Raw genomic sequence first — 16,168 nt, 5'->3', positions numbered from 1 at the left:
CTCACGTGACCCCACCTTTATAAATATTAATTCGGCGAGTCTCCTGTGTTTGACGCTTAACACCTATTAAGGCCGCTGCGGGACCGCTTCGGACGACCAAATTTGGACAGCGGACATTGTTCTCGCATATTAAATTTATTAAAATCAACGCGAACGGTGTGATCAGAAACGTTACGACTTAATCGAGACGGCGACGACATTTTTATTGGGGCAAGGGAAAGGCGCGAGATGGCAACGGAGCGCGGCTTTTCCAAAATAAGTTTTTCCACGAAAAAGGTGAACGAGGGATTTGCGAAGGGATGGGTTTTCGGGGAATTGCGTCGGGGTGGTTTATGGCGGGGTTTAGCGTCAAAGGATTTACGACTTCTGGAAGTGACAGGTGTAATCACTATTGATGAATACAAGGAAGAGCTTGAGGTGGAAGTACAGGTGGTCGGAGAATTTTTGCAACAGGTCGAGACAAATTTTTCTTCCCTTAAAAGTAATATTTCAACTTTGGAAATTTATTTGGATTATTTGAATTATTCAATTTTGAGAAACTTTAAAAAAGATGTTTTCACATATTATATCCCAAGTGCACAATTTTTTATCGGAAATCCATAAATTATTCGGTCAGAAGGCCAATTATTATCAAATAAAAGCCCTCGACTTCGCCTCGTGCTCTTATTTGCTAATAATTGGTCTTCTGACCTCATTTATGGATGTTTTAGTTCATTAGCAAAAAAATTGCCGATATTAAAATTTTGCACGAGGGGTATACGGCTGATTATTTCCTGAATAGAATGAAACCAAACGCATTATTTCCAATCCTTTTAATTGAAAATAATTTAAAAAATAAAATAAAATCAGGTACCGACATTTTTTATCAGATTATTGCACATGTGCATTTTAGAGAAATTTTATCGGGTTATTTTTTGTTTTCTCGTTTTGATTGGTCAATATTTGTCACGCAATTGGTTGCTAAACACATGAAGGAAATAATCTCCGTAAAAGCTTGATAGTTTTGAATTTTGAACGTTCGTAAATTTCCAGTCTTAACAAATGTACATTTGTTTTTCTAAACACCATTGACGTTGTTTTGGCATAATGGGAGGCCATAATTTATTTTTTTCATGTTGGACACACTGTAACATAACATGTTACTGAATTTCCCGCGATATCTGAGTATTCTTCTATTGGAAACTAGTAAAACTGACAACAATGCACTAGACATTGGCGCTATTTATAACCTCAAACTTAGAAAACATAACTTAATTCAACAGACAGCTTTACTTCCATGGCCTCCCATTATCCCAAAACAACGTAAAGCATTTTATAGTTTTCTGTAAAAAACAAAATTTTCTCCACAATACGCTTTTATTGCTGGCAAATTTGAATTGATGACATTTGACGGTTGTAGTGACAGTTGAAGATGCGAATACTATTATAAGATTCTGATGGACACATGAATAGAAATAAATAAATTTATCATTTAATGTAAGTAAGTCATTTTTGAATTCACATTTGATATTTGACAATTTCAAAGAATTTATCAATTCAAAAACACTTTCTTCTGTAAAAGACAACAGATTTCGTCACAATGATTCTACTTTTGACAGTTAAGAATTTATGACATTTGACATATTTGCAGTTTGAGATGTGAAAACTGTTGTAGAACGCAATTTTGACTTTGTCATTTGACACATTTGTCATTTATCAGCTGCATTGTTGCACTTCTAACAACTTTCAATTTATAACATCCGAATCTAGAAATAAATTTGATTTATTGGAATTTTAATACTACATATTTGGATTGTGAAAACATTTTTCCCGTCAAATTTCCGTGTAGAAGTAATATTTATCAAAAAGTTTTCACTTCTGTCAGTTTGGAATTTATTTATTTGGCAATCTACATTTCAACCAAAATAACATTTAAAATTGTACAGATTTCTGTGCAGAAATTTATGTTACTTAATTTTAGAAACTTACAAAAATAGATGTAAGTATTTATGATATTTGATAACAAATTGGAAAGAGTTTGAATTCGTTCATTTCAAAAAGCTTTCCCTCAAATTTCTTTATTTATCAATGAGGAATGTTTGTCAACAAACGCTTTTACGTCTGAAAATTAAAAATAATTTCAATATACTAAAACCAATATTTTTGTTCTAAATGACAAAGGAATTTCAACAGAAAAAAGTTTTAATTTTGTTTTGACAATTTCGAATTTATGATATTTGACATTTAGCAAATTTTCAAAACGATTTTTTTCTCGTATTTCTCTACAAAAAGCAACGTTTATTTTTCAGAAATAAAATTTTGTTTTTGACAATATGGATTTTCGTGACAATTTTGAATTTATGATATTTGACATTTAGTAAATTTTCAAAACGATCTTTTTCTATAAAAAGCAACGTTTATTTTTCAGAAATAAAATTTTGTTTTTAACAATATGGATTTTCGTGACAATTTCGAATTTATGATACATACAAATTTTCAAAACGATCTTTTTCTCGAATTTCTCTACAAAAAGCAACGTTCATTTTTCAGAAATAAATGTTTGTTTTTGACAATATGGATTTCGTGAGTTTGACACTGAAGAAATAAATAGGAAACCTAACAAATACTGGAAAATTCTTTGCGTAAACTCAAAAAAAATGTTTTAACTGTGACAAGTATTGTCTCTAAAACATTTTTACAAAAATTAATTTCACTTGACACATTTGACAGTTATGAATTTCCAACTTTTAACAGTTGAAATCTTGACGTTGGTCATTTGAACCCATCAGTTTTGACATTATTCGTCAAATCGTAAAAAACAATATTTGTCCGCAATACATTTTTACTTTTGACAATTTTCTGTTCATGGCATTTGTCAAGCGACGAAAAAATGTGAAATCTTTCTGCAAAACGTAATTTCTTCATTGCACCCTGTAAAAAGCTCTCTGTGAATTGCTCCGTTTTGTCTTAATTTGTAAACCTCGCGTTCGGAGCCTTCGTCGAAAAGACATATCGGAAGCGCCGCCCCCGCCTCGCCCGTTCCGATTTTACTGTCATTTCTGCGAAGATGTTAACGCTTAGATAAAACCGAACGCGAACGAGTCGCTGTAATGCATCCGTAACTACCCATTGTGTGCTGGTAAGGTGTGAACTTGATGGCTTTTGTAACATTCTTGCAGATGTCGGCACACATGTCTTCCTCTCGTCGACAAATTCCCCCAATAAAAATCGTCCCCGTCGGATTCCGTCAGGTCTCGTCTTCGACGTACACACCGCGAATATTCATCAGGTATCGGTCATGTATGTGACGCACGTCTTCCATCGACGTCTCCGTCCTGACTGATAAAGACGGCGGATGACCGGCGAGGAAGTGCTGGATGGTGGTGCGGTTGTGCTGCGCTACCGTCGACAACAACACCATCCTGTCCGTCTGTCGATGGACACCTCGCCTGCATAACAATCGACGCGTTCTCCTGAATGTAAACAATGCGACCCGGCACGAATAAATCACCACGGCTCGACCTCTAACACACCTAATACGTTTCCTCTACACGGAGGCTCGAGCGGACTCGGATCTGGACTCTTCACTGGCTCTTCACAAAAAATCTCCTTCCGAATTTACCAGAAAACTGTGTTTGGAACACACGCTTCGGCTTAAAACAATTCGCGAAGGATTCTTCTCCATCACGATTCGAGCGGACTCAGATCTGGACGTTGCAGTGTCCGTTCAAAAGAAATACTCTTGTCCTACCGAATCTACTAGCCACACATTTTGACGTCTAACAAATCTCCGTGACGATTCAATCGGACTCAGATCTGGACGTTGCGGTGCCTCTTCAAACAACACACGCACCAGAGCCTCTTTTACTCCCGAATTTACTAGAGACAGGTGTTCAGATCACACACCTCAACCTATTTATAACAAATCTAATAGGTTTCTTCTCCACCACGATTCGATTGGACTCAGCTCTGGACCTTGCCGTGCCCGTTCAATAACAATACATCACTGAGACGCTCTTTTTCTTCCGATTCGAGATTTCTTCTTTCTTCTTGTATAAACAGTCCGGATTTTCGTCGGACACTCGTCGAGGTCCTCGACTGCGCTCTTCACCGGTTCACCTCTATCAGATACCGAATGTTGGTGCTTGGGGGAAGGTTCACATGACCCATGACCCCGAGCGATCTCGACATTTCACAAAGACTCTTTCAGCGTTTTTTCGTGTGATGAAAAATAATACAAGTCTGAAACGCGCCATTGTTTGCGGTTCATTCTGAGGAATTTCTTTTTCTGAACCGTGGGTTAATGCAAATTGGATCACTTGTGGTGTGCAGGGCGTTCGATGTTTTTCTTTTAAATAGGCGAGGGAGTGACAGATTTGCCGTGACAGCTGAGCGAGAGCGCGACGTTCGATTGTTTCAGTTTTGCGACGGCAGCGATCGCTTAGAATGATGCTGCTCGTTTCTATTAACAATAATAATAATCGATGACTGAAGTCCATTCAAAAATAAAAAAACCACCACTTGTTGCTTTAGGTTGGTAAAATTTAAAAAACCCTAGGTAGATATTTTTTCATACTATGTTGGTAACTATAAATTATGACATTTATTTGATTCAAAATAAAATTCAATTGCTTTGAATTTCCTTCATTTTGTTTTATTATCAGCACGTTTTATTTATTTCTTGATTCATTCTTATTATTTTTACTTAAACATGTCCAGAAAAACAAGACACTCAATAAACATTTAACCTCAAAATTATACGAGTCGCACCAAATTTTACACTAGACAGCGTTGCCGATAGTAATTATCTAGGAAAATGCGACGTTGGTGGTTTTTTGATTTTTGAATGGACTTTAAGTAACAGTTTTGAATGTGTTTTAACAAATTTTGATTTTGTTTGTTGATTTTTCATTTGTTTTATGTAATAATATTAATAATTAATGTACATAATATTTTTTCACTAATAATAATAATGTAGCGACTGTTTGAAATTTCACTTTTTTATTCCGACAAAATAATTATTACTGATGATTTTAATTTATTTGATAATAATAATAACTATTATGTACCAATTTGAATCCGTAATATCGTATGAATGGATTTTGATCTGAATGCATTGAAAAATTGATAATATCAGGTGTTCATTTAAATCTTCAACGCCCACTTTTCGAAGAAATTTAAATGAACACCCGATACAAATAATAACGCTTTCGAAGAAATTGATAGAAATATTCGTAATGATAAATAAATCCGGGTTCAATACTGTGTCCCGTTTTGTTTGTAATGAATATCAAGGGAGAATGAGAAATGACTGTTGGAAAAATTGAGAAAATGCAAAAAGGAAAAAGAATGTTTTAAGAGAACAAAAAATAAAAAAGCAAAAAGAAAGATGTAATATAAAAATGTAAAAGGAATATAAATAGGCGTTAAACGTGTAGAATACAAGTTTTATTACTTAACTTTCTACTTCCGAGACAGATTTGTTGGCAGTGACAAATGACAGATTACTGCAACAGTTGCGGACGTCACCTGACATTGTCGAGTTGTCACAGCTGTCAAATTTCTGTTGACACAAGATTTAAAACTTTCTCCAATAAATTTTTCAGCAGTCATCTGTCAAGTGCCATCAGCGAAAGCTGACGTTTCCTTTGAAGTGTAAAAATTAAGAAGACCGCCAAATACTTAAATAAATTGACTAAGATGTGCGCGTTTCATGACACTCAGTATATCAAGTTTGTATAAAACTCGACTCTTATAATCCCGGCAAAGTCATTTTATTTCAACATTTTTTCGAAAATCACGAGTTTCTATAAGTTTTTCTGAAAACTTCCAGCAGCAATAATAATAATGTTGATAATAATAATCGCGTATTTGTTGGACTAGAAAGATGAAATTTGGTAGGGTCGATGCTGAAATAAATAGTGACATTTTGACGATCCGTAACAGTTCGTATCTCTTCGAGTTCGGCCGGAAACGACTGTCTACTTCAAATGTCAAACGAATGTCGCATCTTTATGGTCGCGCTGCAATCATGGGCATGATTGAATCCTCATCTGGTAAGTTTTTAATTTTTGGAGCGACCGGGAGCTAGAAAGTACCCAACTCCTTTGTACGTTGTCACGTCACGCCATTCCCAAACAATTAAACACCGATAAAACGTGATTAATAAACATGGACAAGAAGCCATGACTGTTGGATCGTGTCGGCATGCCATTACCATCAAATTCCTCCGCCATTTGGTGGTCAGAGCGAGTGATCGTTGACTTTGTCGTTTGGCGCAAGGGCTCGAGGTGTTCCGTCGCCGTCCATCTGTCAATTGTTTGTTTGCACGAGGAAGTCATCGCGCGGGGGACAATGCCAGCGCTGCATCAGAGCTCCGATTCGAGAGTCGAGATTCGTTTCTTGTCCTCCGAAAATCGACTGACAACTCATTTAATCCGGTCGATTTTTATGGGGGCCATAAACGCGAATCGAACCGGCGCCATTTTGTCGCACGGTACAATAATCGCGTCGGCCGTGTCGATTTATCCTGAAAGCCGTACCGCAACGACGTTTATTCGAAACTGTCACGGACGGTGAAGATGTGTGCTTCTGAATGCGTTTTTTCAGCGCGAATTCCGCCTCATCACGGTCCGCCAATATCGCACAACAAAACCGAAAAATTCCCACGAAATCGCGAAAGATGCTACCCAGAACGACCCGTCCTGGAAACGGACGAAGAACGATTGCGGCCTTCGAGAATCGACTATTATTTGTGCGATTGCACCGAGTAAGAGTACCGCCGGTACTGCTCAATCGAGGTGAAGGCGACGTTTGTCTAATTAATTTGCTCAAAATAATCTCGACGGGATTGCCTAAGTGGTGTCAAGTCGGCGCTTTCCACTCCTCCGTCAGGGTACTACCTGGCGATGGCGTCACCGCCGCCGAGATCGCGTGCTTCCATCATCTTATCGAGGACGAAACGGCCACGACAGTGATATAATGAGGCTTGCAGTTTTTCCGACTGCGGTACTACGGTGATTATTTCGCTTTTACTATTAATAACCGATCGTAACGCCCATTACACGCAAATTTCAGCCAATCACGACACCAACACAGTGATAAAGCTGCTAATTGAGTCATAATTCTGCGATTGCGTGTGCAGAAGAGACAGACGCGGGAGAAAAACGGAAAAAGGGGAGGAAAAATCAGAGGTACGACCGGTACTGAGATGACAGGCGATGCAGAAATCTACATTTAAAAGCGGAAAACAAGAATAGTACGATTATTGTCGTTGAAAAGAGGCACGGCATCGAGGCCGGATTCATTTCTCATGACTATTATTATTGTCAGTTGTCTATTACACAAATAAGTTTAAAATCGTTGTTACCAAATAAAAAGAATAAGAATAGAAATAAGAAGAAATAATGATGGAGATAAAATAAAAACGGGTCACGTGATGTATTTTGGTTTGGGCATCCCTATGTATACAGGATGTCGCAAAATTAACGTATTCCAAGTCGGGGGTCTTGTAGGGAAAAATTTCAGGAATCTCGAAAAAATAAAATAAAAAATATAGGGGGGGTCTTTACAAAGATATATGGGTCTGAAGGTTCAAACTTTTCATCATGTTTTCTTCAAATAAAAAATATAAATGGTTGACATTCAGAAATATGGTGAGGACGATTATGTAAAATATTAAAATATAAATGAAAAGACATTTTTGAAAAAATAGCTTTATCTCGAAAAAATAAAAGTTTTATTTTTCCAATTTTTGTTCAAAAGGGAAGTACAACATAGCTAGAATATTAATACTGTTGAACAAATATTGGCAACTTTGATATATTTTTCAAAGTGACAGCTATTTTTTTTTAACATTTTTACTTGGTCCCGAACTCGGAATATGATAATTTTAAGATACCTGTAGGTATAAATGTGAAAAAAATAATTTGAAAGTTATATTTTTTCCAAAATTGGTTTGTTATGGGTCTGAGTCATCTCTATATTTTTTCCCTTCAAGTAATGTTACTTTAAGTGACTGTTTGATTAAATGATTGTCACTTTAGCTAATGCTGAGCGAAAATGTGATTGTCATTTACTTAAATTAAATAAAACATTAAAAAAATATAAATGCAGACGTTCATACTGGGCTATGTTTACTTTCTTAGAGAAAAATATACGGGGTGATTCTTGCATCATGTGTTTTATACTTATTGCTTAGTGGATCAAGACAAAATAAGTTAAAACAATTTTGGTTAGTTTTCTTTAAAAAAAATGTAAAATAAGTTTTCGAGGTTTTCCAAATTAATTTGAAAGAAAAAAAAATATATAAAACAAAAACTCAATAAGAAAAAATTAATAAATAAGTTCAAAAAACATAATTTTGAAAATAAAACTTGAAGGGTAGGTATATTTAATGACGAATACATATTTAATTACAAAAAAGAAAATGAATCCAAAAAACATAATAATAATAATAATATGTAGTAAGAAACAAGTAACACAATAAAATGTCGTTTTAACGATTAAAAAAAATTACTTTTGTTCTTTACATTAATATTTAATTTGCGTTGGGAAAACGCACACAGAAAGTCACATTATAAATTAAAAAAATGACATTTTTAAAGTAGAGAAAGGAATCCAAATATAAAAAAATATACCATATGTATAACTAAAAGTAATATGTACCTATCTAATAAAAGAAAATTGAAAAATGTATTTAATAAAATAAAAACTATTTTTTCATACTACATTATAAAGAAAATAAAATCGAAGGAAAATAAACAAAATAAACTTTAAAAATACATAACAAAATTTAAATTAAAAAAAAAAATAGTGACAAAATAAAAAACGTAATATTTTAAATTTGGAATTTTGACTTGTTTTTAATAAAATTCACTAACAAAAAACAAAAGGAAAAAATTGTTTAGAAGACAAATACAATGCTATTTTAAAACAAAACGCAAAAATAAAAATTTAGAAATGATAAACGAAAAAATTAAGAAGAGGGAAAATATTATTATTATTTGATACAATGTCCAACGGGAATAAAACCCATTAACAGCACAAGAAATTAAGATGAACAAAATAAGCTTTAAAAATGCAAAATGATACTTAAATTTAAAAATTCAATTCAAGAAAAATAAACCGTATAAAATTTTAAAATAAAGAAGAAACGACAAAACATGAGAATATAAAATTTAAAAATGAACTATTAAAAAACTAACCATAACCTGTCCATGCTTTTTTATTTAGGAAATGACTTGATTTTTGAGAAATTGTTACCTTTTAGAACCACAAGAAACCAATATTTACGAACGGTCACAAAGAAGGGCAATAAACGAAATTTTGCCTTTCAGGTAAGGTCACACTTTACGACCCCCAATAAAGCTCCATCTTTATTGTAAAATTTCCAGAAAAGCTTGACCCCCCAGTTTGTTTTCGTACCTGACGTAACCATAACAGAAACGGAACCCCAACGACGCCGCCTTTTACAAAAACACACCACTCACGTTCACTCTAAAATCGAAAAATTTGTATTTTACGACCCGAAAGCAGCAAATTCCACATCGTTTGATCAGCGCGAGCGGTCAGTATTTTTTGCTGTTGGTGGTACCGACCAGTGACTGTCATCGAAAAAACTTGAGCCGCGTTTTGGGTGATGATTTCGAAAAAATGGTACCAATCAGAAATGGTCGCGAAGCGATGGAGATGTTTAAAGAGTCGAGTGAATGGGGAGGTTCGAATCGATCGATCAGAAGTGTTGTTTTTTTTTTTTTTTTGGAAGTACTCTGACCTGAGTAGCACCAAGAGGGCCAGATGACGGGACTCTCGGTATCCATCCTTGCGGCGAGGTCCTCAGAGGCACATGTCACTTTGTAGCACCACCGAACGAACCCTTCCGATGAGCGGGGTCGTGACGGTGTCACATGTCACTGTCACCACCGCGGCGGTACCGAGTTGTCGCGGTGCGAATCACTGGGGTCACTATGTATCACTGCGCGGCGACCGATCTTGTGACCACGGCAGGTGCAAGTCAGGTGAGATAGTTGGCCATGGACGGCCTCGGCAGGTCGGCAAGGCACACTGAGTGCTCTGCTTTGGAATCGGTCGCCACCACTCACCGCGCTGTCATTCACCATAGAGACCAGTAGGAGGCGGCATCGGCGAGGTGACAACACCCGAATCCTCCCACCACCGGATCGGCTCCCGAAACCGCCAACCGATTAACCGATTTGCGCCTGATGGTCCCCATCGACAACCCCGGTACGACCTTAGAGAGGAAAACAAACAGCGGAGAGCGAGACGGACGGCGACAGTAGCTTATTGGTCAACAAAACAGGTACATGGAAGTTAAAAAGAGAAAAAACTAGTGCACAAGGAGATAAAAAGAGGCAGAAGGCATAAGTTAGGCGAAGTGACGATAGAAGACGACGGGCGGTTTTCGGTACGACCCGAGCTAAGACGTACGACCCGCGAACGGACCGACCCGTAGAGAAAGACAGAAGGGGCCCCACGGGTGCGCGACCTCACCACTCCAGAGCTAATTAGTGCGGAGCGGTACGATCCGTACCCCAATCAATTTCACTTTTCGGCAGTTATAGAGATATTTCAGAGCTACGTATGCGGAATATGTAAACTATTCGACACACAACGAATTATTTATTGGTCGATTACGTTCCGACGTGGTCGTGGCGATTCACAGAATTACTCGGATGGTTCCACAGAAAAACAAATTCCAATTGCGACACAGATTCGGGTACCACCGACACAAATAGAGCCGTTCCGACGATAACGGTCCACCCCTCGTCACAGTTTTTTCCAACAGTCATGGTCTACCATTGTGCTACCCAGCCCTGACATTCACCCAACTAATTAGTACCATTGGGATTAAGGTCAAGAGTCGAATGGGACGCAGCAGGTACTGGCTTTGTTTCTAATTTCATGTAACGGTACTCTTCCGGGTTGCGACAACAGAGGGACCACCGAGGAGAGCTGGTAAGGGCTGGTGTACGAACGTTTCTCAATATCAATTTGGAGTTAGTCTTATCAGCGACTATCATCGACCAATCTGCATTCCGAACCGACGAAATTAAAATAAAATGCCGATTAAATCGAAGTTTAAACTTTAAACCTGTAACCATGTAACACTTGAACCAGTTAAAGAGACGATTTTGCGAAGAACTAGTTTTTGTAATGACATTTGGAATTTTTCTCAATTTTTCGTTTTACTCTGGCCAGACCTGATGGCATTGAATCTGCAAATCGGTCAAATTTTTTGTAAACATATTGTCTGACCTCTGCAAACAACGAAACGTGTCCGACACACTTTTTACTTTTCGAATTTGGGAAACAAAAAAATTGTTTCCAAGACCGATACGGTGTGATCGTAAAAATTTCAAAATGACAGGACACGTTGAAATCTATTTAATTTACTGTCGCATAATTCATGGTAAAAGTGACAGTTGTCGCGTCATAGATTTAGTGGAAAGAATCGCAGTCGTGACAGTTGATTTTTTTCAAAAATTTTATTATAGGGAATGTTAGCTTTCAGTGTTATGAAAGTTTTAGGATATATCAGTCAACAATGAACTGGTGTTTTACATTGTTACATAAAGTTATTAAATGGGGATTTTCCTACTTACAGCAGGTGACGTCAAGTTTGTTTGTTATGTGTATCATTCTATATTAAGAGGAGAATACATTATTGATTGGGATTGTAATTTTTTCGTGAAAAACAAAACAAGACGAGGACGTGAATATGTGAGTGATACTTGATAAAATAATTTGAGTGTTTAGACCGAAACAATGAAAGAAAAGGGGTTCCGGAGTGCTTGAGAAACAAGGAATTGAAAAAATATGAAATGACTAAAGGGATATAATGGAAAATTGAAAATTTTGCTATAATGAAAATTATCAAATGTCAAAAATTTTCCAAAAAATATGCAAGCATCCAAAAAAGACAAAATTTTTGTCTGAATTCGTTTCACTGAAATTATAAAAAATGAATAGATATCAAGACGTGATTTTCTTCTTATTTTTGTGTCTGTCGGTTCAGTGCAACACCCCGTACATGCATATGATGCTTAATATCATAATTTAGCATTTGTTAAAATCAGTTTGTTTTAACGAATAACACGAGGTTTCTGCAAAGTTTTCAGTAATAATAATAATAATACTGGCAGTAATTATAGTTTATTCATTGCTGTAGAATTTGTACCTACTCAGCTCTGTTTTGCAGAAATGCATCAGAAATTAAAAAGGGTGGAAAATAAAGAAAATCTTCACATCCGGGAAATATAACAAGTTAAGTAATTTTATTTGGAACCTTTTTTTCGCTACTACTATCTAAAGCGATAATTATTTAGTTAAGAATAGATAATAAAATAGATAACTGAAGTAATGCCACTTGCAGTAACAAAAAAGGTTGTCTGCATGCTTTTCATTTTGACGTGTCTAAAGGTGGTCTTACACCAAGGCAACAATTGGCAACATGATGCCTGCAATGTTGCCAATTGTTGCCTTGGTGTAAGGCCGCCTTAACGATGTAACATCTCCAACACAAATACATAGTTAAATGTATTATTATTATTATTATTATTATACTCATTATCGACAACAAAAAATTGTCATTTTCAGAAAATGGTAAATTTTCAAAATATTGTTGACACATTTTATACATACAGGGTGCTTAAAAAATGGAGAAACAACGCCATTGTGCACTATTCAGAGACACCCTCTGAGCATGGGAAAAATGTTTAAAAAATTCAATTTCGTGCTTCTTTTAAGATATGGAGGCTATAAAATCTGTATCTAAAATTGTTATTATTAACCAATCCTTAATATGTATTTCAACAACTTTTGTAGTGAAAGACATATTTTTTTTAAATAATGTTCAACAATAATTTTTATTTAAAATCATCTACCTTCATATCAAGTTTTATTTTTCATGTTTTGCACAAGAATCATAAAACTGATTTGGCAACCAAGCTATTAATTAGGTAAGTAATTGCATTTAGTTTCCTACCTATGAATTTACTTTGACTTGTTTATTTTAGTTGAAATTTTTTTTAATAACATTGTTCTAGTACTCTGGGGGTGTCCCTGAATAGTCTGGTATAGTGTTGATTCGTCATTTTTTAAGAACCCTGTATACGAGGTGATTCTCAAACAACATTCGCCTTTGGAAAATTATGAATCCCATGTAGACTCATATTAACAACTTTTGTTTACATTTTTTTAAAAACGTGTCACCTGATCTACTGTAATTATTTGAACTATCTTCCTTTTATTATTCTTTCCACTATTACGTTATTTTAAAATTAATTACATATTAAATCAAAACTCTTCGAGATTCTTGGCACGTAAGGTGGAATTTTAATTAACGGTTTGTGTAGGATGATGCAAAATCTCATATTGCAATAAAGGGAAAGCATTTAGAAGTTTAGATTTTCCTTGTTTATTACAGTAGAGCGCTCACGTGTCCGGAAGTCGCTTAAAAACGATTCTGTAGGAATTTAAAAACCAAAAACTAACCCCTTGCCAAATCGATAACTCAGGTATAGCTGAGATGGCTACAGATTGTCACGTTTTTCGCAGTGTATCAATCAGAGAGCAGAAGTCCAAATTTTTCTTCTGGTAAAAATTCTATAACAATCTCTGTATCCGTATGGCTCTTAAAAAATTTAATTTTTTCGAAAAAGCATTTCGTTTTACGGCGAAAACTTCAAGAGGTACTTTTATGTTTCTCACTCCAATACTGGGAAACTAAGCCCCAAATCAAAAAAATGTATTTTTCAAAACCTGAAGACCTATGTCTTCTGCTTGCGACGGTATCTCTTCGTATATTTTTGGTGAAATACATAATAATGGAATATGATTAAATCCTCGATTACCATGCCCCACCGCACTCCCCACTCGGCTGATGCAATTTACAATTCTTACGCCAATAACAATTAAACCCCTCCTTTAATATTAATAATAAATTAAACGCTGATTGGAGTAAAATCTATTTTACAAGTAAAGTACAGTTGGGGACTCGGAATTTCGGGCATCATTCTTCTGTCACTTCAAAAATTTGCGGTGTAAATCACACTTTCTTGTCAACATGCCATATTGAAAAATCAAATTTGGAAATTTAGTACATTTTCATTTAAATTTAACCAGAATATTTTGTTTTTTTGCTATTCTTGTTACGTGTTTCTTGTATCTTGGACCCTAGAACATAATTTTTGCACTTATTATCTTGAAGTGTCAAAATGACAAATAACATCTAAATCTTGGAAACAAGAGTAAAAGTGAGGTTAATGATATGAGGACTACTTTATAGCTTGACAGTGACAGTGGTGCCCGAAATTCCGAGTCCCCGACTGTGGGTACATTCAAAAAACATCTGGATTGTCAAAATTAAATTGCAGTTGTTAGGTTGGTTAAATCACTAGTTATTTTCTAATTGCCCGGTTAGTATCTATGATTTTTTGATTTTTCAAAATATTGCAAAATCGTTTAAGTATACATATTTTGAAAGTTCAAAACGAACTACAGTCCATTCCATTTAAGAATGCAGTAGATGTCGCTTCGAATGGAGAACGTTTCACACTGACAAACGCGGCAAATTTGAAAATATATTCCAAGCAAGTTACCAAAAAAAAAAATCATAAAGGAACTTACGGTACTGGTATTCTAATAACAAAATTGTAGTTAATGATGCGTTTGATACAAAAACTTGATAAGTTTGACACTAATAACGAAAAAATCGATCAAATATCAAAATTTGACATTAGTTATCAAAAATCGAACATCGCCTTGATATAAACTTTGATCTCATTTTGACCAATCAACGACGGGATAATAGTCCCTGTGCTATTCTATACTGCATACTTAAATGGAATAGACTAGAGAAATATCAACATTTGTATAAGGCATTATCGGCTCAATCGTTACCTTTTGTGGGGTTCTATCATTGGTTAAAATATCTGCACAACCTTCAAAATCACCTTGTATTATAAAGCCATGCCTTCAATAAAGAACAGTTAACTAGGAAAAGGTTGCAAACATTTTTTGGGAAACTTCTGTATACAGAATCTTCAATAAAAAAGCTCCAACAAAAAGGAAGAAACCTTGAATAAGTTTTAATGTTTTTCTTAATCTCTTATTTTTCCGAAAACATTGACCGATAAGGTCAATAAATGTCAGTCAAATTTTGACATCCGAGACCAATCCTTTCCGAGAAGAAGCGATCGGGAGATTTCAATTTACGACCTCGTCCAATAGTGAAGCCACTTTACGACTAATTAAACGCAAAGAAGAGCAACAATCTGACAAAATCCACAAGAATCGAAAGCGAGAGTACCTCGGGCAGCACCTGCAAACTGCTTCGCACACGACAACCTTTGGACAATTTGTTTTGGAAGTTTAGCAACACATCACGACGGGAATTACTTGCGACACGTTTAAAAGAGAGAAAGCTCAGATCAACAAGAATTTTGGAATTATTTGGAGCCTGGATGAAATTCCCAAAATCCCAGTAGAGCTTGTTTTCGACACGAGGCGAGTTAGAAGGAGCTTGAACAGTAAAAGAAGCCAGTCGGTGGGAGTATTGTCGTTTGACAAACGAGTCATAAACCAAATTACTCGTAATAAATCAAAAAAGTATTATTTCGCCTGGTTGCCATGTTTAATAATAATGTGTTCGGTCAATAGCCACGACAAGGCAGTAGAATAATAGCACCTCGAGCACATTTTCTTGATTTATAACACCCGATTTGGTTTATGGTTTGTTTGTAAGAAAGCGGCGGGGCCGGCACTCTCCCGGTACCTTTTGGAGGCTCCCGGGATTCTGTACATACTTTCGGACAGATCTTATCTGCAATTTCACCTCGCTAAGTATCGTAATAATTTACAAGCGCTCGATGACACAAACGAGATTCTTAACTATAAAAACCTAATCTCTCCTCGGATCTCGCTTTTCCTATGGGAAAACTCGAAACGAAATAAATTCACCGTTCCAGGTGTTCCTCCTCCGTCAGTCGCGTTTCGACAGCGTGAAAAATCGGCTTTTCGCGACCACGCGAAATCGAGCGGCCTCAGCTCGGGTGTCGCTCAGGCATCCGCGGCATCTCCGTCCAATCTCGATGGAGCGCGGCCCGGTCGTGAATCAAAACGTTACCAGAAAAACGTTTTAAGAGGTGCGAGAGGTACGCCAACTTTC

At 36.1% G+C, this 16,168-nt stretch overlaps 1 protein-coding gene across 7 annotated transcripts in view; it reads right to left on the bottom strand.

Annotated features, from left to right (window-relative positions):
- Nucleotides 1–16,168, bottom strand: part of Samuel (SAM-motif ubiquitously expressed punctatedly localized protein) — an 86,070-nt gene that overhangs the window by 19,046 nt on the left and 50,856 nt on the right. The window contains exon 1 of one of the 7 annotated variants that reach the window (XM_069058468.1): nt 9,755–10,199. The exons of the other annotated variants lie outside the window; for them this stretch is intronic. Coding sequence (XP_068914569.1) covers nt 9,755–9,800 — 46 coding nt within the window. The 5' untranslated portion in view covers nt 9,801–10,199. Of the gene's footprint in view, nt 1–9,754; nt 10,200–16,168 lie in introns of those variants that run through there. 7 annotated transcript variants of the gene reach the window in all.

The sequence above is a fragment of the Tenebrio molitor genome, chromosome 9 (assembly GCF_963966145.1).
Source record: "Tenebrio molitor chromosome 9, icTenMoli1.1, whole genome shotgun sequence".
Lineage (NCBI taxonomy): Eukaryota > Metazoa > Arthropoda > Insecta > Coleoptera > Tenebrionidae > Tenebrio > Tenebrio molitor.
Note: the sequence above shows the minus strand (reverse complement) of the source record. Positions and strands in the feature narration are given on the sequence as shown.